The sequence below is a fragment of the Onychostoma macrolepis genome, chromosome 23 (genome assembly GCF_012432095.1).
Source record: "Onychostoma macrolepis isolate SWU-2019 chromosome 23, ASM1243209v1, whole genome shotgun sequence".
Lineage (NCBI taxonomy): Eukaryota > Metazoa > Chordata > Actinopteri > Cypriniformes > Cyprinidae > Onychostoma > Onychostoma macrolepis.
The window spans coordinates 29,439,820-29,464,799 of record NC_081177.1 but is presented as its reverse complement, the minus strand read 5'-3'; the positions used below and the strand labels follow the sequence as shown (position 1 = coordinate 29,464,799).

The 24,980-nt window shown below is 37.7% G+C and overlaps 2 protein-coding genes across 2 annotated transcripts in view; both read left to right on the top strand.

The window, feature by feature from the left end:
• Window positions 1–21,952, top strand: part of smc1al (structural maintenance of chromosomes 1A, like) — a 30,040-nt gene extending 8,088 nt beyond the window's left edge. Inside the window, exons 4-26 of the mRNA XM_058763654.1 lie at window positions 105–308; window positions 451–689; window positions 1,936–2,194; window positions 7,187–7,327; window positions 7,415–7,497; window positions 7,576–7,675; window positions 11,367–11,474; window positions 11,997–12,182; window positions 12,262–12,441; window positions 12,722–12,868; window positions 12,964–13,101; window positions 13,485–13,601; window positions 13,693–13,799; window positions 14,075–14,216; window positions 14,314–14,459; window positions 14,791–14,944; window positions 16,532–16,645; window positions 16,749–16,905; window positions 17,677–17,831; window positions 19,061–19,212; window positions 20,022–20,091; window positions 20,479–20,589; window positions 21,409–21,952. Of these exons, the coding sequence (XP_058619637.1) occupies window positions 105–308; window positions 451–689; window positions 1,936–2,194; window positions 7,187–7,327; window positions 7,415–7,497; window positions 7,576–7,675; window positions 11,367–11,474; window positions 11,997–12,182; window positions 12,262–12,441; window positions 12,722–12,868; window positions 12,964–13,101; window positions 13,485–13,601; window positions 13,693–13,799; window positions 14,075–14,216; window positions 14,314–14,459; window positions 14,791–14,944; window positions 16,532–16,645; window positions 16,749–16,905; window positions 17,677–17,831; window positions 19,061–19,212; window positions 20,022–20,091; window positions 20,479–20,589; window positions 21,409–21,489 (3,291 nt within the window). The 3' untranslated portion in view covers window positions 21,490–21,952. The remainder of the gene's footprint in view (window positions 1–104; window positions 309–450; window positions 690–1,935; window positions 2,195–7,186; window positions 7,328–7,414; window positions 7,498–7,575; window positions 7,676–11,366; window positions 11,475–11,996; window positions 12,183–12,261; window positions 12,442–12,721; window positions 12,869–12,963; window positions 13,102–13,484; window positions 13,602–13,692; window positions 13,800–14,074; window positions 14,217–14,313; window positions 14,460–14,790; window positions 14,945–16,531; window positions 16,646–16,748; window positions 16,906–17,676; window positions 17,832–19,060; window positions 19,213–20,021; window positions 20,092–20,478; window positions 20,590–21,408) is intronic.
• On the top strand, window positions 2,205–6,190 carry LOC131532178 (E3 SUMO-protein ligase ZBED1-like). The gene is made up of 2 exons (XM_058763655.1): window positions 2,205–3,369; window positions 4,172–6,190. Exons 1-2 carry the CDS (start codon window positions 3,325–3,327, stop codon window positions 4,778–4,780), a joined length of 654 nt encoding a protein of 217 aa, XP_058619638.1. The 5' UTR covers window positions 2,205–3,324; the 3' UTR covers window positions 4,781–6,190.
• Window positions 21,953–24,980: the final 3,028 nt, after the last annotated feature.

Sequence of the window (24,980 nt, the reverse complement as noted above, 5' to 3'; positions counted from 1 at the left end):
TAAAATATTGTGGTGGGCTGGAATAGGCCCTCGAGCCTTGAGTTTGTCACATGTGGTCTAAGTGTAGAGAAATACAGTGTTTATGGTGTTTTTACCCCCCCCAGGGTGCGGTCGAGTCAATTGCCATGAAGAACCCCAAAGAGAGAACTGCTCTCTTTGAAGAGATTTCTCGTTCTGGAGAGCTTGCTCAAGAGTATGACAGATGCAAGAAAGAAATGGTAAAGGCTGAGGAGGACACACAGTTTAACTACCATCGCAAGAAAAACATCGCTGCTGAGCGAAAGGAAGCCAAGCAAGAGAAAGAAGAGGTGGGCTCCTAATGTAGTCCTACTAGTAAATTATTCTTTCATTAATGTAGTAATAGATTTATTTGGGTGTTGAAAATCCCGAAGGCACATATGCAATTATAAGTTCATAATCTTAGCTGGGTTCTCCATGTGTTATGCCCAGGCGGAACGCTACCAACGGCTTAAAGACGAGGTGGTGCGTGCTCATGTACAGTTACAGCTCTTTAAACTGTACCACAATGAATCGGAGATTGAGAAACTGAACCGAGAGCTGGCCCACCGCAACAAAGAGATTGATAAGGACAGAAAACGCATGGACCGTGTGGAGGAGGAGCTGAAAGAGAAGAAGAAAGAGCTGGGCAGAATGATGAGAGACCAGCAGATGATTGAAAAAGAGATCAAGTGAGTCTGAAACAGTCAATTAATTGTTTTTTTATGACAAACAACAACAACGACTGTCTTTAGCCAAGGCAGTCCATAGAACCGTTTGCAGGAAAAGTATGAAATTTGGCACACAGATTGAGGAGTCTTAACATTAACCACAGCAAATGTGGAGTCTGTAATTCAAAACAACAGCTTAAAGTTGCACTCACATTTAAGCTAATACCTTTTGAACCATAAGGGCTAGAAACAAAATTCCTTTGATTCCTTGGCTCAAGATGATTTGATTGCACTCTATGATGTCATGAACATTTGGTTATCCACCATACTAAACAAGTTAATTGATACTGATTTCCTTAGTTTCATGATTATCATTATTTTACTGCATTCCTACTTTTTAAATTTACTATTTGATATATTTATTTTACATTGCATATTTGTCTTTGCTGAAGTCTTGAAGTAGTCCCAAAGAGGCACAAAATCAGTTTCACAGACTTTTAAATTAAATGTTCCCGACTCAATCCGAGCAGCTGAGTCCTTAGCAATCTTCAAGAATCGGCTAAAAACGCATCCCTTCCATCTTCATTTGACCCTCTAACTCTTGCACTCTCTATTCTAATTCTATTCTTAAAAAAACAGAACAAACACTAGCTTCTCTAATCTTTTTGTATTCTATCTATTTCTTTTCTTTTTATTTATTATACAGTTAACAAAAGCAAAAAAGGCCTGTAACACTAGCTTGCTCTATTCTTTTTCTATTCTATCTGTTTTATTTTTATTTATTATATAATTTAAAAAAATCCCTTACTACATGTACTACATTAAGCTAATTGAAACTTGTTATAGCACTTGCATATCATTGCTCTTTTGTTGATTTTGATTGCTTCCATTGTCCTCATTTGTAAGTCGCTTTGGATAAAAGCATCTGCTAAATGACTAAATGTAAATGTAGTCCCACATCTTTTGTGTAATCAAAATGTAATCAATGTGAAATTGAGAAACCACCAGCTGGGTCATAGGACATGATTATTGGCAGATTATAGTCATCACCTGACCAAGCAGAGCATGCTTAAATTCTAATATGCCCTGAAAACTATAAATAAAAATTGCTTAAAAGACAAACAATAATGTAGAGCCCTGAGCTCTTGCAGAATTGATCTGGGTAGACTAAGATGATGAAAATTATTCTGTAATTGATCACATCTGATAATATATGATTAGAGCCCAGCTAATAGATAGTAATTAATTTTGTGTGACATGTTGACAGGGAGAAGGATGCAGAGCTTAATCAGAAGAGGCCTCTGTACATTAAAGCCAAGGAGAACACTTCTCACAAGATCAAGAAACTGGAGGCTGCCCGTAAATCACTGCAGAACGCCCAGAAGTGCTACAAAAAACGCAAGGCAGACATGGAGGAGCTAGACCGTGAACAGGGGGCGGTGGAGATGGCCAGACAGGAGTTTGAGGAGCGAATGGAGGAGGAGGCTCAAAGTCAGGGACAAGATCTACAGCTGGAAGAGAACCAGGTACAGCTGACTGAGGGTTCTATACTGTGAAAAATGCAACATATTTATTGCCTGTGCAAGTGAAATTTGTTAGACTGCTGAGGTGCGACAGAGTTGTGCAATAGCTCTTTCACACAGAGATTCCGGAAAATACACGGATAATGTGTTCTGTGATTTGTCGTTTGATTTTGGTTCATTCACACTGCCAGTGATTTTCCGGAATCTGTGTGTGCGTTTACACACATCCCGTAAAGATCCCGTAAAGACACGTGACATTACGATGTGACGGGTAATGTGACGCGTACCATTTCACTAAAGCTGCCAAACGATCTCGGCTTCAGCGCGGATAGTGGGGAGCTCCCTGATCTCTGCTTCATTACAGTTTGCACACATTTTTTTGTCGCGAACGTTGATCTGCCTTCAAAACACCCGGTAAAACACTACGACACACCCTTTACGGCTTTGATCCGGCTTTTGTTCACACAAAGCTCGTTCTGGGACTGAACCCGGCAATGTTACTAGTTCCCCAACCCAGGATCGATCCCGGAATCAATCCCAGGACGTGTTTGCATTCACACAGAAGTCACTCTGGCAATTTTCCGGGAACAACGTGCAGTGTGAAAGGGGCTTAAGTTTGCCAACTGCCTTTGATTATGTGCTACAGTTTTCTGTTGTCTGTTTCTTCACCTCAAGTATTGTTCAGATGTTTCATTTCAAGACTTTTTATGAATAAAATAATTTTATGTGCTTTCGTAAAAGGAAATGTTGTGTGAAAAACAAATTAGGGTTGTAACGGTATGGTGGTTTATCACGATATTGACATGTACGATTATCATATCGTGCACATTTGCTTATTGGCAGTTTTGAAAAAAAAAAATGAAACCAGATCTCACCGGCGCTGCCTCCTATATGCAACTTCTTTCCACTTGACTGCTTAGACTCCACCCATACCTGTACAGCGCGAAAATGTCCGAGACAGAGGCTGCGAATTCTAATCTCTATCCCCCACCTGAAAAAAAAAATTAAAATCTGCAGTATGGGAATACTTTGGGTATCCGAAAAACGATCGCGGGGTTGTTCTTGAAGATGGATATCCAGTTTGCAAGAAATGTGGACGAAGAGTGGCTGCAAAAGGAGGAAATACATCAAACATGTTCTCCCATATTCGCGAACACCATCCCTCTGTGAAGATAAAGGTAAGTTACATTTATAACTTAAGGCCGTATTATTTCTGTGATGCAGAGGGAATCCCGGAATCCAATCATGTAATTGCAGTCAATTACAGTATAATACAGATGCCACATAAAATGCGCGATTTGATAGATTGATGGATGGATGAATAAATCAAAATATAGCTGTGCAGTAAATCAAATCGCGATGTGCATGTCTGTGAATAAACAGCGCAAAAAGACTGCTATATACTGTAATTCTATATTCTGCGTGTCTCTGTATGAATGAGCAGCGCTGTTTCGTCTAATAGTTCTAGTACACACTCGAGTACGCATGATGCTCATGGTTTTTAAAGCGTCTGCTGTCTCACTCACTATGTGAAGACGTGAACACATGAACATATCCAGAGCTGCTCTCTGAGAAAACTTAATGATCAGTAGTAGGCTACTTTAGTAGGCTACAACCTGTCCAAAAAAAAAAAAAGTTTGGTTTAGCCTGAAGAAATGATTGAAATATATTACTATTGTACAATAGAATGTAGCCTATAAAAACAACAACAATAATAAAGTTTATTTAAACATTATTTTAGGAATATATAGTTTTTTTTGTCCATGTTTTAATTTAGTAAACCTCTCTGTAGACAAACAAAAGTTGTTACATTTCATCTGATTTTAAAACTTTGAATTAGTTTGCCCCATCCAAATTATATCCACATTTCAGTTACTGTTTACATCCATGTTGTTAGTCCATTATTGTGGTTATATGTAGTTGCATGCTAATTTTTTACATGCTAATCATAGCCTATTTATAATTCTGTTTATTCTTTAGGGTCAAACTACCTCTGCAAAGATGCTTCCTGATCCAGCTCAACCAACTGTCACACAGTCACTTGCAAAAGTAACCAAGTTAGATCCTACATCCAAACAAGCAAAAGAATTGAATCACGCTGTAGCTTATTTCATTGCTAAAGACATGATGCCCTTTAGAGTAGTGGAAAAACCTGCCTTTCTCCACCTGACGAAGAAGGCAGTCCCAATGTACAAGGTACCATCAAAAACATACCTCTTTGTACATGTGAGGGATTTCATTGGTGGAAAAGTAAGGGCCAGTGTTGAAGAACAGCTGAAGGAAGCTGTGTGGATTTCAGCCACCACAGACCTGTGGACCAGCAGTAGTGGAGGTGGGGAGTCATTCATAAGTTTTACAGTCCACTACCTCTCCTCAGATTGGCAGCTTAAATGCCATTGTTTGGAGTCTCATTTTTTCCTGAAGACCACACCTCAGAAAACATCTCAGAGATGTTTGAAAATATGCTCCAGGGATGGAAGATTTCAAAAGAAAATCTGTGCAGAATTACCACAGACAATGCAACAAATAGGAAGAAGGCATTTGCAGAGTTCCCTTGTGTTTGGCTCACTTGTTTTGGCCACAATTTAAATCTGGCCATTAGCAATGCCTTGAAGATCCAAAGGGTTACATCTGCTGTCAGGGCATGCAGACACTTGATTTAAGGATTTTCTCGGAGTTGGAAAAGGAAGAGAGAATTAAAAAAAAACAGGCAGACCTGGAACTCCCTGAGCATGCCCTCATCCATGACGTGGTAACAAGGTGGGGATCAATTTATGAGATGATCTCCAGGTTCCTGGAGCAACAACAGGCTGTCTGTGCAGTCCTGGCTAGTGACAGGAGTACATGGCATTTCATGCCGAAAGATAATGACATTGCCACTCTTGAGAATGTCAGTCAGCTCCTTCAACCACTCTATGACCTCACTGATGCCCTGGCATCAGAGAAACGGGTCACACTGTCCTCACTCACACCAGTGCTGGAGCACATTGGCGGCGAAATCCTCTCTGAGCAAGCTGAAGACAATCTACTGATCAGACAGATGAAGCAAGTGATGAGAGAAGACTTGCAAGGGAGATACACAGAGCAGGTGGAACGAGTGCTACAAATCTCCAGCTTTGTGGATGCCTGATTTAAGGGAAGCTTCTGTAAAAACCTGGATGACACAGTTGAGGCATGTGTGGAAGAATCTGTAAATCTTGCAACAGCAGTTCCTTTTGATAGAGAACATCCTCAAGCAGAAAGAGGAGAAAATTGGGAAGAAGAGGGAAGCAGCAGTTCTACCACCACCACCACTAAAAAGAAAGGAAAAAAGTCTGTTTGGTTTGCTACAGCGAATCACTTCATCTAGGCAGAACAAGGCAACCTCAGGAAATGAGAATGTCAGTGATAAAGTGCTGTCTGAAATGACGATGTACAAGTCTCTTCCCACCATCAGTGCGGACACTGACCCACTGGCATGGTGGAAAATGTATGCTAACGAAATGCCTCTTCTGGCAAATGTGGCCAGAAAGTATCTTTGTGTCCCTGCTACGAGTGTACCTTCGGAGAGGATGTTTAGTACAAGTGGACACATTCTCTCACCTCAGCGGTCAAGAATGAGCCCTGAAAATCTCAACATACTTACATTTCTTCTTCATAACCTGACCTGAAAAAAAGCAAAGAAATGCATGCTGCTATGATAATCTCAATATTAACAAGCATGGCCCTGCACATTTTGCTCTCCCATATATGCGGTTAAAGAGGAAGGACAGTTTGGTTTATTCTTGTCTAATATAAAGATAAATAACCTTCCTTATTTTGTTCAAATGGGAGATGTGCAACTTTTTTATTTTTATTTTTTTTTCTTTTTTTTTCATTTAAAAAAAAAGTTTGTTACAATAAACCATGTTCAACCAAAAACCATATCTGTTTTCATTCATTTAAGGGTCATTGTAGCTGATGATTATAATAATAAAAATAATAATGATAGTTTAATACCGTATACCATGAAACCGTGATATTTTCTGAGACGATTATCATACCGTGAAACCCTAAAACAAATGTTTGTCACTTGTACCACTTAATTTTAATAGTGGAAAAATAACCTGTTTAATCCTGCCAGTAATTTGCTTATCTTAATGTTTAAGCCACACAAATATAAGTGCACAATCAGTCAAGGCCTCGAACAGATTTTAATAACAGCTTCTTTAAGGGGGTAGTCGTGGCCTAATGGTTAGGGAGTCGGGCTTCTTCTAGGGAGAAGGTTGCAGGTTCGATTCTCGCGCCGGAAGGAATTGAAGGTGGGGATTGTGAATGAACGGCACTCTCTCCACCTTCAATACCATGACTAAGGTGCCCTTGAGCAAGGCACCGAACCCCTAATTGCTCCCCGGGCGCTGTAGCAATAGCTGCCCACTGCTCCGTGTGTGTGTGTGTGTGTGTGTGTGTGTGTGTGTGTGTGTGTGTGTGTGTGTGTGTGCGCATGCATGCATTTGTTCACTACTCACTGCATTTAACCCATCCAAGTGTACACACACAGCAGAGCACTAATTCTGAGTATGGGTCACCATACTTGACAATACTAACTTAACTTAACTTTGTCTTTGCAGTTAAGAATTAGTGCTGTCAAACTATTAATCACATCCAAAATAAAAGTTTTTGTTTATGTAATATATTTGTGTATACTGTGTATATTTATTATGTTTATATAAATACAAACACATGCATGTATATATTTAAGAAAAATTTTACGTTTGTATATTAAATATATTTATATATAATATAAAATATTAATGTGAATATATAAATGTATAAAGGGAAATATTTTCAGAATATATATATATATATACTGTATGTGTGTGTATTTATATGAACATAATAATAATAATAATAATATACACAGTACACATACATATATTATGTAAACAAAACTTTAATTTGGATGCGATTTAGTTGTTTGACAGCACTATTAAGAATACTAGGTTAAATATGACTGTTGTCTTTGTTTGTGTTTAGGTTAAGGCATATCACCGTCTGAAGGAGGAGGCGAGCAAGCGAGCTGCTACACTGGCTCAGGAGCTAGAGAAATTCAACAGAGACCAAAAAGCTGACCAGGATCGTCTGGACCTGGAGGAGAGGAAGAAAATAGAAACCGAGGTGCAAAGAGTTTCTGTGGGCTTAATTGATACAGTGGAAATAAACATACACAGCAGCTTGATTTGTTGTGATTGTGGTTATCGATAGGCCAAGATCAAGCAGAAGATCAGGGAGATCGAGGAGAACCAGAAACGCATTGAGAAACTGGAGGACTACATCACCACCAGCAGGTACAAACATTTCACAAAGCCACATCTGATTTGGCCAACAGCTGTTATTGTGCGTGTCATTTCTCCTTCTGTTTCCAGACAGTCTCTGGATGAGCAGAAGAGGATGGAGGAGGAGCTCACAGAAGAGGTGGAACTGGCCAAACGAAGAATAGATGAGATCAACATGGAGCTGAACCAGGTAAGAGTTCAGAAAGGCAAGCGCTAAAATACTTCATCATATACATTGACAAGTATGTAGTGTAGTGAAATAAATCAACTTTTTGATGATATTCTAATTATATGACCAGCACCTGTGTGTGTGTGTATATGTGTATATATACAGTGGGGCAAAAAAGTATTTAGTCAACCACCAATTGTGCAAGTTCTCCCACTTAAAAAGATGAGAGAGGCCTGTAATTTTCATCATAGGTATACCTCAACTATGAGAGACAAAATGAGAAAAAACAACCCAGAAAATCACATTGTAGGATTTTTAAAGAATTAATTGGTAAATTCCTCGGTAAAATAAGTATTTGGTCACCTACAAACAAGCAAGATTTCTGGCTCTCACAGACCTGTAACTTCTTTAAGAGGCTCCTCTGTCCTCCACTCGTTACCTGTATTAATAGCATCTGTTTGAACTCGTTATCAGTATAAAAGACACCTGTCCACAACCTCAAACAGTCCAACTCCAAACTCCACCATGGCCAAGACCAAAGAAACAAAATTGTAGACCTGCACCAGGCTGGGAAGACTGAATCTGCAATAGATAAGCAGCTTGGTGTGAAGAAATCAACTGTTGGAGCAATTATTAGAAAATGGAAGACATACAAGACCACTGATAATCTCCCTCGATCTGGGGCTCCACGCAAGATCTCACCCCGTGGGGTCAAAATGATCACAAGAACCACACGGGGGACCTAGTGAATGACCTGCAGAGAGCTGGGACCAAAGTAACAAAGGCTACCATCAGTAACACACTGCGCCGCCAGGGACTCAAATCCTGCAGTGCCAGACGTGTCCCCCTGCTTAAGCCAGTACATGTCCGGCCCGTCTGAAGTTTGCTAGAGAGCATTTGGATGATCCAGAAGAGGATTGGGAGAATGTCATATGGTCAGATGAAACCAAAATGGAACTTTTTGGTTAAAAACTCAACTTGTCGTGTTTGGAGGAGAAAGAATGCTGAGTTGCATCCAAAGAACACCATACCTACTGTGAAGCATGGGGGTGGAAACATCATGCTTTGGGGCTGTTTTTCTGCAAAGGGACCAGGACGACTGATCCGTGTAAACGAAAGAATGAATGGGGCCATGTATCGTGAGATTTTGAGTGAAAACCTCCTTCCATCAGCAAGGGCATTGAAGATGAAACGTGGCTGGGTCTTTCAGCATGACAATGATCCCAAACACACCGCCTGGCAACGAAGGAGTGGCTTCGTAGAAGCATTTCAAGGTCCTGGAGTGGCCTAGCCAGTCTCCAGATCTCAACCCCATCGAAAATCTTTGGAGGGAGTTGAAAGTCCGTGTTGCCCAGCGACAGCCCCAAAACATTACTGCTCTAGAGGAGATCTGCATGGAGGAATGGGCCAAAATACCAGCAACAGTGTGTGAAAACCTTGTGAAGACTTACAGAAAACGTTTGACCTCTGTCATTGCCAACAAAGGGTATATAACAAAGTATTGAGATGAAATTTTGTTATTGACCAAATACTTATTTTCCACCATAATTTGCAAATAAATTCTTTAAAAATCCTACAAAAATCCTGTCTCTCATAGTTGAGGTATACCTATGATGAAAATTACAGGCCGCTCTCATCTTTTTAAGTGGGAGAACTTGCACAATTGGTGGCTGACTATATATATATATATATATATATATATATATATATATATATATATATATATATATATACACACACACACAGTGGGTAATGGAAAGTATTCAGACCCCTTAATTTTTTCACTCTGTTATATTGCAGCCATTTGCTATAATCATTTAAGTTCATTTTTTTTCCTCATTAATGTACACACAGCATCCCATATTGACAGAAAAACACAATTGTTGACATTTTTGCAGATTTATTAAAAAGAAAACTGAAATATCACATGGTCCTAAGTATTCAGACCCTTTGCTCAGTATTTAGTAGAAGCACCCTTTGATCTAATACAGCCATGAGTCTTTTGGGAAAGATGCAACAAGTTTTTCACACCTGGATTTGGGGATCCTCTGCCATTCCTCCTTGCAGATCCTCTCCAGTTCTGTCAGATTGGATGGTAAACGTTGGTGGACAGCCATTTTAGGTCTCTCCAGAGATGCTCAATTGGGTTTAAGTCAGGGCTCTGGCTGGGCCATTCAAGAACAGTCACGGAGTTGTTGTGAAGCCACTCCTTCGTTATTTTAGCTGTGTGCTTGGGGTCATTGTCTTGTTGGAAGGTAAACCTTCGCCCAGTCTGAGGTCCTGAGCACTCTGGAGAAGGTTTTCGTCCAGGATATCCCTGTACTTGGCCGCATTCATCTTTCCCTCGATTGCAACCAGTCGTCCTGTCCCTGCAGCTGAAAAACACCCCACAGCATGATGCTGCCACCACCATGCTTCACTGTTGGGACTGTATTGACAGGTGATGAGCAGTGCCTGGTTTCTCCACACATACTGCTTAGAATTAAGGCCAAAGTTCTATCTTGGTCTCATCAGACCAGAGAATCTTATTTCTCACCATCTTGGAGTCCTCCATGCGGGCTTTCATGTGTCTTGCACTGAGGAGAGGCTTCCGTCAGGCCACTCTGCCATAAAGCTGGTTGAGGGCTGCAGTGATGGTTGACTTTCTACAACTTTCTCCCATCTCCTGATATTTCAGTTTTTCTTTTTTAATAAATCTGCAAAAATGTCAACAATTCTGTGTTTTTCTGTCAGTATGGGGTGCTGTGTGTACATTGAGGAAAAAAAATGAACTTAAATGATTTTAGCAATGGCTGCAATATAACAAAGAGTGAAAAATTTAAGGGGGTCTGAATACTTTCCGTACCCACTGTATATATTGCACTTCATGGTTAATTCAAATGAAGAGTTTTTGTGGGGGTGGCTTTATATGAATGTATCTCGGAAAAGGAACTGATTGTCTTCTCCAACCTGACATGGCTGTGGTTGGAATTGAACTGCGTTTCATCTGGTCAGAGGAGAACTGGCCCCCCCGACTGAGCCTGGTTTCTCCCAAGGTTTTTTTTCTCCATTCTGTCTCAGAGGGAGTTTTGGTTCCTTTCCGCTGTCGCCTCTGGCTTGTTCAGTTGGGGACACTTAATTAATTTATAGTGATTATCGTCGATTTGATTGCACAGATACTATTCATCTCTGAATTCAATAATGAAATGCCTTTAACAGAAAATTGTGTGTTTAGTCTTATTATACATTACTTACACTCTATCCTCCAATTTGATACTGTTAAGTGCTTTGACACAATCTGTTTTGTTAAAAGTGCTATATAAATAAAGGTGACTTGACTTGACTTCTGAAAAGTTTTGAAAGCATTTTCTCTTCATCATACTCTTTTGTATAATTCTGAATAAAGTAGTTAGTTTTTTTAGTGCTGATTCATGTACAGGGATAAAGCGGAGTAACTTCCGTATTACTTTTGCTGTATTTCTCCTTTTGTCAGTGAATGAATTTCCTTTTTATTTTTTTTTTTTAGAAATCTGATTAATCTCTTAACCTAATTGATAATGTCTGGAGTATCCACAACCATGCCAAGAATGACACTTTTGATGATTTGCATTAATCACTCTATAACTGATGGAAACTGTAATGGGTGCAGAAAAGCTTTTAGAGGAAAGAATGAAAGGTTATTCAATGGAAAAAAAGCCATCATTTGCTCAACTCTATGATATATTTCATGCAGGTGATGGAGCAGCTGGGTGATGCTCGTATCGACAGACAGGAGAACAGCAGACAGCAGCGTAAGGCTGAGATTCTGGAGAGTATCAAGAGGCTGTATCCTGGATCAGTGGTGAGAAGCGACTTATTACTGTTCACAGTGTCAGTGCATATATGTGACCCTGGACCACAAAACCAGTCTTAAGTCGTTGGGGTATATTTGTAGCAATAGCCAAAAATACATTGTATGGCTCAAAATGATTGATTTTTTTTTCTTTTATGCCAAAAATCATTAGGATATTAAGAAAAGATCATGTTCCATGAAGATATTTTGTAAATTTTCTACTGTAAATATATCAAAACTTAATTTTTGATTAGTAATTTGCATTGCTAAGAACTTCATTTGGACAACTTTAAAGGCGATTTTCTCAATATTTAGATTTTTTTTTTTGCACCCTCAGATTCCAGATTTTCAAATAATTGTATCTCGGCCAAATATTGTCCATACATCAATGGAAAGCTTATTTATTCAGCTTTCAGATGATTTATAAATCTCAATTTAGGAAAATTGACCCTTATGACTGTTTGTGTGGTCCAGGATCACATATGTGTTTTATATAGCTGTATGCTCACATATGGTCATCTCATTTTCCAGTACGGGAGACTGATTGACCTGTGCCAGCCCACACAGAAGAAATTTCAGATTGCTGTTACTAAAGTTCTTGGTAAAAACATGGATGCCATCATTGTGGACTCTGAGAAGACAGGTCGTGATTGTATCCAGTACATTAAAGAGCAGCGTGGGGAACCCGAGACCTTCCTGCCCCTGGACTACCTGGAGGTGGTGTCACTGGATTTTTATTTCACTGAATGTGTTGTGCTTGAGCAAGTTGGCTCATGTATTATAATGTCCTCAACAGGTCAAGCCCACAGATGAGAAACTGCGTGAGCTGCGTGGTGCTAAATTGGTGATTGATGTAATTCGATACGAGCCGCCACATATTAAGAAAGCCCTGCAATACGCCTGTGGAAATGCCCTGGTCTGTGAAAACGTGGAGGATGCTCGCAGGATTGCCTTTGGAGGACCATACAGACACAAGGTTCAAAGGAAAAAAAATCACATCACGTCAAAAATACAGCTATTGGATAGGTTTTGAGTGCATTAGATTGTTGGTGACTGGACTACAAGGAGTCCATAGATGTGCCGTCCAAAACCTGTAACACCACAGCGACTACTCCAAACACCGTAGAAACCCAAAACATTATTATGATGAATTTTTCTTAAACATTACTCACTTGTGGTGGGAAATGTCAAAAATGTTTTGATTGGTTTGTATTTGGTAGTTTATTGGTTCTGGATCATGTGTTGTTGTTTTTTAGACTGTGGCTCTAGATGGGACGTTATTCCAGAAGTCTGGAGTGATCTCCGGAGGTGCCAGTGATCTGAAGGCCAAAGCGCGGCGCTGGGATGAGAAAGCTGTTGATAAACTGAAAGACAGAAAGGAAAAGCTCACAGATGAGCTCAAAGTAAGTAATTCTGAATCAGAAGGATGTTTAATGTGACGTGGGCAAAGAGATTTGCCGTTGACTGATTGGATTGAGTGTTTGTGTGTGAATATCAGGAGCAAATGAAGGCAAAGAGAAAGGAGGCAGAGCTGCGTCAGGTGCAGTCTCAAGCTCATGGTTTGCAGATGAGACTCAAATACTCTCAGAGTGATCTGGAGCAAACCAAGACCAGACACCTGTCCCTTAACATGCAGGTACCCACCACTTATTCAGCTTGTGTTGTTCCAAACTGCTGCCAGAAAAATGCTGCTTATTGCTTTTATAAAAAGTGGAAGAAATAAGACAGATGTTCAATAATAATAAAAGAAAAACATTATTTTGTGATGTAATAGTTTATTCACCTAATTACAAACTATTTACGGTTGTGAAGCTGCATTGCCACTTAACACATTAATATTAAGTTTAACTGGTGGTTGGCCACAGGTGTGTATTTAATGGCATAGCAGACTTTGACTGTGGCCCATCCAGTTGAAAACTGGAGTCAGAACTATTCTGCTTTTCTGTTTGTTTTCTTTTCTCATCAGAAGTGACGTACTACAGTAGAGATATTTGTCACATTTTGTTATTGGGATTTCAGGAAAAGTCAAAGCTGGAGAGTGAACTTGCGAACTTTGCTCCACGCATTAATGACATTAAGAGAATCATCCAGTCACGAGAGAGAGATATGAAAGACCTGAAAGATCGCATGAACCTGGTAGGACACAGCACGGTTATCTAAAAACAACTTTCCCATGGTTAATTTATCACCTGTCTTCAGTCTTGTTGGTGTTTGTCTTTTATTCCAGGTGGAGGATGAGGTGTTTGTAGAGTTCTGTAAAGAGATTGGAGTTCGTAACATTCGTGAATTTGAAGAAGAAAAAGTCAAGAGACAGAATGAGATTGCAAAGAAACGGTGAGATCATTGAAAAAATCATTGGTCTTTGAAAAGGGTTTTTTTTTTTTGTGTGCATTCCAAAAATATACACATTTTTGTACATTTTGCACCCAAATTCCCATCACTATAATGCAGCTGAATGTTTTTTTATTTTTTTTAAAAATCATATTTTTTTTAAATTATTTTTTTTTTTTATATCTACTTCAATTAGAATTTGTGGGCAATTGTAGTTCTCCCTCAGATGCAAATAGTTGATGTATCTTCTGATTAATCCTTTCCTCAAACTCTGGTAGCCTGGAATTTGAGACTCAGAAGACACGTCTGGCTATCCAGCTGGACTATGAGAAGAACCAGCTGAAGGAAGACCAGGAGAAGGTGATCATGTGGGAACAAACGGTCAAGAAAGATGAGAATGAGATAGAGAGACTCAAGAAGGTGGAGAGCATTCAGATACTCGCATAATGATACTCCTTTAAGCCTGGAAATTATGTTTGATCTCATTGAATCTAATTAATTTAATATTTCCCAACAGGAAGAGCAAAGGAACATGAAGATCATTGATGAAACCATGGCACAGCTACAGGATCTGAAAAACCAGCACCTGGCCAAGAAATCTGAGGTTAATGATAAAAATCATGAAATGGAGGAGATCCGCAAGAAACTGGGGGGTGCCAACAAGTGAGCCCTTTCACTGTTTTATTCTAGAAATGCATAGATGATCCATGACGCTTGTTTTATTAGATTGTGCTGGTTTTAACTCATTGAGAACTTTTTTTTTATTCAGTTAACACTTTTGAAGGGATTTTTAACAGAGTTAAGCCAAATACAGTTTTGGAGTTTCTAGCAAAAATAAATGATAAAAACATGATATAATTCAGCCATAATATTTCTCACTATGAAAATAGCTACAGAAGCTGGAATGGCATTAAACACAAACAAACAAACATGCAAAGATGTTTTCAAGAAAATAGGTAAGATGATGTAAGGAAAAACGTTTGTGTTTGTCTAGGGAGTTGACGCAGCTGCAGAAGGAGGTGACGGCCATTGAGACCAAGCTGGAGCAAAAACGCAGTGACAGACACAATCTTCTACAGGCTTGTAAGATGCAGGACATCAGACTTCCCCTCCGATCAGGAACTATGGATGACATCAGCCAGGAAGAGGTGTGTGCCAGGCTAATCCATGACAAAATAAACTCTCAAAATTATGAACTACCAATCAGAAGTTTGGAAACTTAATCAATCAATTTGTGTTTTTATGATCTTTAAAAGAATTTTGGGTAGCACTTCATTTTACAGTCCTGTTCCTCATGTACATACTATGTACTTATTATAGTAATTAGAAGGGCTGGGTATCAAGTTCGATACTATTTAGGCACCGACTGAATTGCCTCAATACCATAGAGTATCAAAAAACGTCTTGTCGCTCGGTACCAAAAGATACCTACGGGGTTAATCTCATCAACGTCAGTGAGGCAATTAAGCTACTATTAAAATTATTAAACGTTTATTTTTTTAAGTAATGATCTCACAATATTTCTTCCATGTTTCAGTTTTAATAGTAAACCCCCTTTGTTTGCCAAAATAAATAAATAAAATTTGATTTTCAATAATTTAAAGATAAATGAAATTAATGTTTTATGCCTTCATTTGAAAACCAGAACACAGAATTTCTGAGGAAAAATTAAACATTTCATACGGCTATTTTAAGAATAAATTTGAATAAACTAAGTTTTTATGCATTAAAATTAGACATACTACACCAGAATTTAATAACAATAAAACATATGGTGAAAGAAAATAAAACACCCACTTATGAAAGTGGATGCAGATTTTCAATTTCTTGAAGTCTTTAACAGCCTGGAATAAATTAATAGAAATGATGATCCTGTCTGAGCTATGCATTTTAAAACGAACATGCACTAGTGTAAATGTAGCCTAACTGAAAACTATTTGAACTTTATTAAAATTTGCACTGATTTATTGTGTATATATTTTGTTCCTTTTGCAGTGGCTCAGGAGATGAGGCTTTGAGTCTGTATAAATGTCAACAAGCTGAAAAAATAAAACCAAAGTTTTTTTTTTTAGATAATGTAATCTTGTTAAAACTGATTTCATAAAATTGGTATCGAAAAAAGTATCGTTCAGGAACTGGTATCGAACTTAAGGTATCGTATCGATATCGAAAATTTTTAAACGATACCCAGCCCTAGTAATTACAATAACTAGGTACTAACCCTAAACCTAACCCTAACCTAACCATGTAGTTACCTTATAATATCAGTACTTTCTTAGTTAAGTACACTGTAATTACACGTATTACAAAAAATAAAGTGCAACCGAATTTTAATCTAGAAGTGTATGCTTGAAATTAGTTGTGCTAGATACTCTGTGTGATTTATCTAAAATGTGAACTTTAAAAAATACCTTTAATTCATGCCTTATGTTGAGTAGATAAAGAAGAACATAATTCAATAAATGTCCAGAGTTAACTGGAACTTCATTACTGTTTAAAAATGTAACCCAGACAAAACAAATCTCAAATATAAAAGATTCATGTCCCCCCTACATAATTCTCATTCTTGTAATGTTCCACATTTGACAGTTTTCATGACATAAAACTATTTTAAAATAAAGCTTCATTCTACAAAGTGTGAAATAAACTAGTAAAAAGCTTTAATACTCCTACTTGTTCTTTAACAGGATTATTACATAAGCCCACCTAACATCTTGCTTGCGTTTGTGCTGTAGGGCAGTTCTCAGGCTGAGGAGAGCCTCAGCAGCAGTCAGAAGACATCTAGCACTGTCCTAGCCAAGGAAGCTCTTATCGAGATTGACTACAGCAGCTTGTCAGAGGACCTAAAAGTACACCAATGCTTGCCTCTTTACACTATCATTACACTACTGTGTTTACACTATCATGAGTGTTATGGCGAGTTGAGATTGTGATGTGACTGATGCTTTGCAGGACTCACTCTCAGAGGAGGAGATCAAGGCGGAGATGAACACATTACAACAGAGACTCAATGAGCAGCAGAGCATCCTGCAGAGGATCAGTGCTCCCAACATGAAAGCCATGGAGAAACTAGAGAGTGTTAGAGACAAATTCCAGGAGACCAGTGACGGTCAGTCATTCCAAGTTTATGCTGTAAAATTAATCCAAATAAATGTAAAATTGCAATTACGGTGATAAAGCACAAAACACTGCAATTTAAACACATCTGTTTGGCAGTTCTAAGAATGCAAAAAACAAACTTGTGTTCTTGTGAATGCCGGTCTCGCCGACCTTGAAAAAACAAACATATAAACACTGGAGAATGTAGAATGCATCTGTTGGGAGTTTTGAGATTTCTTGTGAGATCTCTTGTTGCAAAAATTACCATCCCATCACTGTTTTGAAATTAAATTTTGTTGAATGAGTAACACTGGCAGTACATGAGCTGCACGTTTACAGAGCAGAAGCAGGAGAGTGGTAGCATATCTACTGTTAGCCTGTCACATGCTTTTGCTCACAATCACCAGCCTACGATGCGATAATGTCTCCCCTCCCACAACATAAATTCTTATGAAAAGATTTCTGTTAAATCTTTTAGATTTAAAATCTTCTCTTCAGTATGTGTGGACTTGATGCACTTAAAGAATTAGTTCACAAAATGTCCTTTACTTACACTCATGTCATTCCAAAGACTTTCGTTAATCTTCATAACACAAATTAAGATATTTTCAATTAAACCTGATTTATAATGGGTGAGTAAATGATGGCACAGTTTTCATTTTTGGGGATCTTTAAAAAGTTTAACCTTGATGAGTTGGTCTCTGTCTCACTCAGCTTGTCTGTGTTTTGCAGCATTCCTAACATGCATTTACTGTCTCTTTTGTATGTTTGAACATCATAGAGTTTGAAGCTGCCAGGAAAAGGGCAAAGAAAGCCAAGCAGGCATTTGAACAGATAAAGAAGGAGAGATTTGACCGTTTCAACGCGTGCTTTGAGTCTGTGGCCACCAACATTGATGAGATATATAAAGCTCTGTCCCGCAACAGCAGTGCCCAGGTACTTAAACAATGACACATCAACAAACAATCAACTTTAAAAAGGCAGCTAAGGACACACTTCTTCCACAAGCACTTAACCTCTACACAGCCTTAAACCAATGCCTTTGCGCACACAAAAAATATTCTCCTCTTTGAATTTCACCTTTGTTTACTATATAATTCTTATTATATAGTCTACTAAATTATGGATAGCCACAAACAAATTTCTCAATTTTAATGGCAGTACCTTACCTGTTAGAACAGGCAGTTTGACATTGAGGTGATACATTTTGGAGTTATATTTTTACCTGTAAATTATTTTACAATCACATCAATCTCCGGATTGATGTGATTGTAAAGATGTTCTGCGACTGAATAAATGCACTTCTTGTCAAGAAAAAACAGACAGAAAAAGCAGTTATGAGTGGGGTGGCCAACCCTAGGCTCTGCCCCTGCGTTAAATAATTTTAACGCGTTAAACTGAAAAAATTCATCGCCTGCGTTAACGCGCTAATTTTGACAGCACTAATATATACAGTCATGGCCAAAAATATTGGCACCCTTGGTAAATATGATCAAAGGAGGCTGTGAAAATTAATCTGCATTAATCCTTTTGATCTTTTTATTTTTAAAAATCACAAAAATCTAACCTTTCATTGGATAATAAGAATTTAAAAGGGGGTGAAATATTATGAAATTTTTCTCAAATACAAGTTGGACACAATTATTGGCACCCCTAGAAATTCTTATGAGTAAAATATCTCTGAAGTATATTCCCATTCATATTCACAATTTTGAGCACTCCACAGTGATTATAAAAAAATCATACTTTGTGATTTCTGGATATTTTTTTTTTTTAGATTATGTCTCTCACAGTGGACATGCACCTACGATGACAATTTCAGACCCCTCCATGATTTCTAAGTGGGAGAACTTGCAAAATAGCAGGGTGTTCAAATACTTATTTTCCTCACTGTATATATGTATATACATATGTGTGTATATGTATGAATATACATATATTGTATATATATTGAATTTTTTTTTTCCTCAGCAAATCATGTTTACTAAGGTTATGCTTACACAGTGCAAAAGCACACAATGCAAAGATCAATCTAATTGCTAATTGAAGTCATTTTCAGGTATTTTCTTTATCAAGTCAGTCATTGCAAACATCTAATCATCTCATAGACACTAAGACAAGTAATTTTTTTCCACTGGTGTTCATGTATGTGTGTTTTTCGCCAGGCATTTCTGGGACCTGAGAACCCAGAGGAGCCATATCTGGATGGTATCAACTATAACTGTGTAGCCCCAGGCAAACGTTTCAGGCCCATGGACAACCTGTCTGGAGGAGAAAAGACTGTGGCGGCTCTAGCCTTACTGTTTGCCATTCACAGGTATGTACAGCTAGGGCTGCACGATAAATCGAAATGAAATCAAAATCGCGGTTAGAATGAATCTGCGATTGTCATGCGTATCTCTCAGTGAAGCACGGTTCTGAGATCAGTAGTAAATCTCCATCCGAAGGGTAGAGGGCGCTCTCGCTCGGAAACTCCAAATATTCCCCGCAGAAGAAACCCAGGAAATGCCTAAAGCGGTTGCTGAATAAACAGATGATTTAACTGCTTTCATTGATTCAACGTGATTAATAAACACAAGACTACGACAATATATCTGTAATACAATGCTAATCGACATTGCTTAGAATACTATGAAATATGTTGCGTGTCTTATTCTGTGTAAGAAGCCACATCATCTCGCAGAAGGATTTATTTCAAACATTCTGCTGACGTAATGAAGTCAGTTTGGTGTAAAAACATGTTATTAAATGTGGTATTTTCACATGCTTTCAAATTGAGCTGCATTTACTACACAGAGCCATAGTTTACTGTGAAGCTACGCAAACAGCTGTCATTTTCGCAAACGATTTCTTCGATTACATAATCGTATGATTATATCGTGTGTGTTTTTGTTGGGGGTTTTTTGTGTAGCTTGTCAGAGAACGGCTCTGTGTAGTAAATGCTGCTCAATTTGAAAGCAGGTGATGGAGATTTACTACTAATCACAGAACCGGCTTTACTGACAAGATGCGCGTAACAATCGCATTTGATTAATCGTGCAGCCCTATGTACAGCACATATTTACCCTCATGTCAAATCACATCCTTCACCAGACAGTCCCTGACACAATGTCTTTACCTTTACAGCTATAAGCCTGCTCCCTTCTTTGTGCTGGATGAGATTGACGCAGCCCTGGACAATACCAACATTGGCAAGGTTTGTTTCACACCAGGGTTTATACCAGAAACTGCTTAAAGTCACACACACAGTCATTGAGGTGCATATTTGTCATATGTTGCAACTGCAATATGATGAACATTTGAGATATTGTATAGCTGCTGCTTGGATATCAAGACAGCAAAAATGGCACGTCAAAATCCTTAAAATTTCTAAATCTTAAAGTTGTAAAGGAATAGTTGACCTAATAATGAAATTGTAAATCATACTCATCTTTGTCATTCACAGATTCGCAGCATTTTGTTTCTTCTGTAGAATTTGTTCAGGTCTTAAGAATTGTATTTGATGTTAAAAATTGTGCAGCAGTCCTTTAAAAGAACAAACTGATCTCTTTCAGTGACCAAGTGTGACTTGTGTGTTGTGTAGGTTGCAAACTACATCAAGGATCAGTCAGTGCAGAACTTCCAGGCTATTGTGATCTCCCTCAAAGAGGAGTTTTACACTAAAGCAGACTCCCTGATCGGAGTCTATCCAGAGGTAAGATTCTCACTTACATCATGTGTTCGTTACTGTGCTATATTTACAGTATTAGTAAATGAGGCAAGGGTGTAGAGTTACATTCAAGCTATTTTAAGGCATGAGAAAATTATTTTTACTTTAAGACAAAAAACGGCTGTGTTTGATATACTGACGTAGTTTTCTGCATACTGGTCGATAAATATGAAACAAGTCAGTTCCGGCCCGCAACAACCTTTTTCACAGTGGAAATGCACGGAACGGTTTGAGAAAAGACACAAACTGGGAATCCGCACTTAGACCGCTGTTCTCTGTGCTCGCTCTTCGTGTGCGCTGCACGCAAAGTTCTTTCCGTTCCTGCACTTAAATCATTTTAAATCACATTAAAATGCGAATGTAGGAATAGTTAAACAGAATTGAAATGCACACATCTTAGGGCTTTTTTTCAGAAAAGTTCAACTTGAAAAGACACTCTGAGCTGCAGAAAAAGACACCAGCGGTGTCAGGACTTTTTTGAAAACACGGTTTGCTCCATAGGATTATAATGTAAAACAGACGTTGGCAGCTTAAAAAAAGACACTAAGTGTGAACACAGCCTTATCAAATGCCCGGTTCTTGGAACCAGTTCTAAAATGGAACCAGTTTTCAGTATATAACCCTAACTATCACCACTTCAAAACTGCTTAATGTGAACTAAAAGCTCTTAAGACGTTATAAACATGAACAGTATGGAATTCTGTAAAGCTCTTTATGAAAGAGTATGCATTGTTAAAGTGCTGTATGAATAAAAGTGACTTGACTTACTATGCATATCACTCATCGTCTACCCTTCCTCGACAGCAAGGAGACTGCGTCATCAGTAAAGTCCTGACCTTTGACCTGTCCCAGTATCCTGATGCCAACCCCAATCCCAACGAATGAGACATTACTCACATACCCAGAAACATTTGTCTGTTTTGTTTTGTAGTTTTCAAAGATCAGCTTGGCTTTTTATGTTCTGTATTTACACATCACAGTCTCTTGCTAGATTTGAATATAGTTCATTATGATTTGTGCTTTTTTTTTTTTTTTTTTTTGCTTAGGTCAAAATGTGTTTTTTTTGTTTAGTGCTTTTTGGCAATCATGTAATTTTGATGAATCCATTGAAACTAGATTAGTCTGACTTTTCTAACATTTTTAACTCTGCATAATTGGCTTCGAAGCTTTATAATGTAAAACTTCACAATAGAGGTTATGTAATGACTAAGACCTGCAGTTTAACTGATTGGTTTTTGTTGATTGGTAAAAGTTTTATCACCACTTTTGTATTGGCTGTATTTGTCCTTTTTAGTGTGTCAAGTTTTAAGTAATTTTCTCTTGGAAAATAAACTTTGCTTCCCAGTAATATTTGATTACACATGAATGTCTTGTTTGAATACATCTTAACTTGTTTTGTGGTTGTAATAGCTTTCTGTAATTTTCAAATTTTACTTTGGTTGGAATGGATCCATGCAGCAACTTACTGAGCATATGTAGAAGGTCACACATAAACGCATGCTATATATATATATATATATACACATACACACACATATACACATACATACACACAGCACGTGTGTGGAAAAACATATATTTAAACTATACCCAAGTTTGTGCATAATTCTGTTGAATCCAATATATCAAAAGCTTCATCTGAAGTGGTGTTTTAAGTTTACTTTTAAAGACTGTTCAGAGGTGGCATGGATGAATTGCATTAAAAAATGCTATAAGATTAATTGGGTTTTAAATGGGCATTAATGGGTTTTAAAAAATTTATATTTAAATATTTTTTAAATAAAATTTTACTTTAACTAAAACTGCCAGTAGGTGATGGTATTAATGAGTGTGTCATTCATTCAACCGAGCGAAACTAAGCAAGTAAAATCTTTATGAATGTTTCACTTTATTTGTTTAAAAATGTTCTGCTGTGGCTTTCTTTGAATTGTTGGCAAAATTGAGAAAAAACAGTACTGACAAAAATGGAACAGAATATTAACTTGTTTATTGAACTGTAGTATAAAATCAGTATCTCATTGCTAATCTTGCAGATATTACAAAAAAAAAAAAAACTACTCTTGCCAGTGTGATATTGCTAAACAAAAAAGGCCAAATTAATACATTAATTTCTTTCCCCACCACCTTTCAAACCAAACCTACATCTTTGCAAGGCATTGATCCATCCTAACCTTACTTAACGGGCTCCCAGTTGTTTAGACGCTGGCTTTCAAATCACTACTAGTGTATGCTCCTATATGAGCAACACCTTGTTGTTCATTCACAAAGGTTCCTTACACCATTACTGTCGCCAACCTCCACCCAGACGGCTAAGACCATCACATCTTTCAGGAAGCAGCTGAAGGCACATTTATTCCACAAGCACTTAACCACCACACTCTAAAAACACACTTAAGCACACAAGCATGCACTAGCTTGTTTCTAAATGTTTAATAAACCTAGCACTCTTTGATAAATTGCTTTGTTCCTCTTTTTGTAAGTTGCATGACCTTGGCACTGCTGTTTAAACTACAGGAGCACCTGATACCTGTACTTGACTAAATGCCCGTCAAGCCACTCCATACAGATGTTATACAAACAAAATATTATAAAATACACTGACATTCATCTTTATAAGCTGCATGTATTTAGTATTCATTTTGCTTTAATATGTGAATAGTAATACTACATAACACAGTAAGCCTCAAGTTAAGTAAATATTTTGATTCAGTGTAATTTATGTGTATTGTATATCCTGTTTTAGAAACATAACACTATTTGTTGAAACAGTTATGCAAACTTTTTTCTACTGTTCACTACTTTTAAAGTGAGAAATCGTGTCAAAGAATGAAATGCTTCAAATTTGTAACACCATGTATCTTGGTATTTATCTTTCAAAATTGTAAAGTGAAAATAAATGTGTGTGTGTGTGTGTGTGTGTGTGAGAGAGAGAGAGAGAGAGACAGCGTGAGCACACCTTGCCTGTATCTGAAGGTCATTTGACTAATTGTCTTTCATGCTTAAGAAGACTTTTGACAATATCTGAAAGTTTTCTTTTATATATATTTCTTTTATATTTTATAATTTTACAATTTAAATATTGTAAAAACTCAAAAATGGCACTGGAAAAAATTAATACTGTAAAAGCTACTTACACATCATTACTAAAGTTATTTTATCACCCCTGCTTTAGCAAGGTCTGTGCAGTGTATAAGCCGCTGCCTCCAGTAGTACTAGGCTTTAGCATGTCACACTAATAGAGCAACTCTATCTGTAGAATTCTCTTTTGGTTTCCTGTGCCCCTGGATGGAGTAACTTAAATTGTGCATTCTGCAAAACCTCCCGATTTGACTCAGGAGCTTTGTTTTCTGTATTTAAGTATTCTTGCCACAGCATTGCATGGTTTTTGATGTTCATGGTTATCAACTATTTGGTATTTCTTGCCATTGCCTAAAACATGTGACGTGTAAAGCTATTTTTATTTAATATTTTTTTAAATTGTGTAAACAAATACACAAGACTAGTTTTAAAACCTGTTTCTCTAGCTTCTGAATTCTGTTTAATCTATTTTAAAGATGTGTGTGCAGGGGCTACTGGACAGAGAGTGTGGCTGTGTGTCTGTTCCAGAGACTTTTATTTTGATGGTCTTTTTCATTCTGTTGTATCTGCCTTCTCCTACCTTGTTTCTCTTGTTTGTTTTCCTTGGTTGGCATCAGTGTTGAAGAAAGTTACTTTTAAAAGTAATGCATTACAATATTCCATTACTCCCTAAAAAGTAACTAATTATGGAAAGTAATGTGTTATTTTTATGCATTACTTTAGCATTACCTTTTCTTATCTGGCCTGGGTTTGCTTGTTTGTTTTTAATATAAAAGTACTATATCTGGCAAATGTAAAATCCCTTTCACAAGTGAAATGAATAAGCCTCTGGCTGAAGGAGATGAAGGAGTTTGCTTTTCACGGTTTTTATTAATTTTGAGGAATACTAAATCTGTTTTTGTGCAAGTAAGATGAGTAATGTTAATTTAGTCCAGAACTACAGTCACATCATGTTCACACAGCGCACACAACGCCTCTGTACTTGGGGCCTACTCCTGATTTCTATCAACATCGAAACACCAGAGCTGTCAGTCAGTAAATGGGAAACCAGTGACTTACTTATTTGACAAATTACGAATATATTTTCTATTAAAATAATAGAAGTAATGCATTATTTTACCAGTTACTTGAAGAAAAGAAAAAAGTAATCAGATTAAATAACTCACGCTGATTTATGTTCACCTGTGCTAGTTAAGTTGCTTATCATCTCTGCTCATCATGAGTAGCCTACATTAGAAGAGGTGCACCATTCATTCACACAGAGACACGCAGAACATGCATATCTTTTTCGCAGTTTA

Excerpts from the sequence above, each read along its gene's own strand:
- LOC131532178 (XM_058763655.1), top strand. The coding sequence starts at position 3,325 with ATGTTCTCCCATATTCGCGAACACCATCCCTCTGTGAAGATAAAG. Across the intron at positions 3,370-4,171 it reads ATCCCTCTGTGAAGATAAAG|GGTCAAACTACCTCTGCAAA; the intron begins GTAAGTTACATT and ends TTTATTCTTTAG.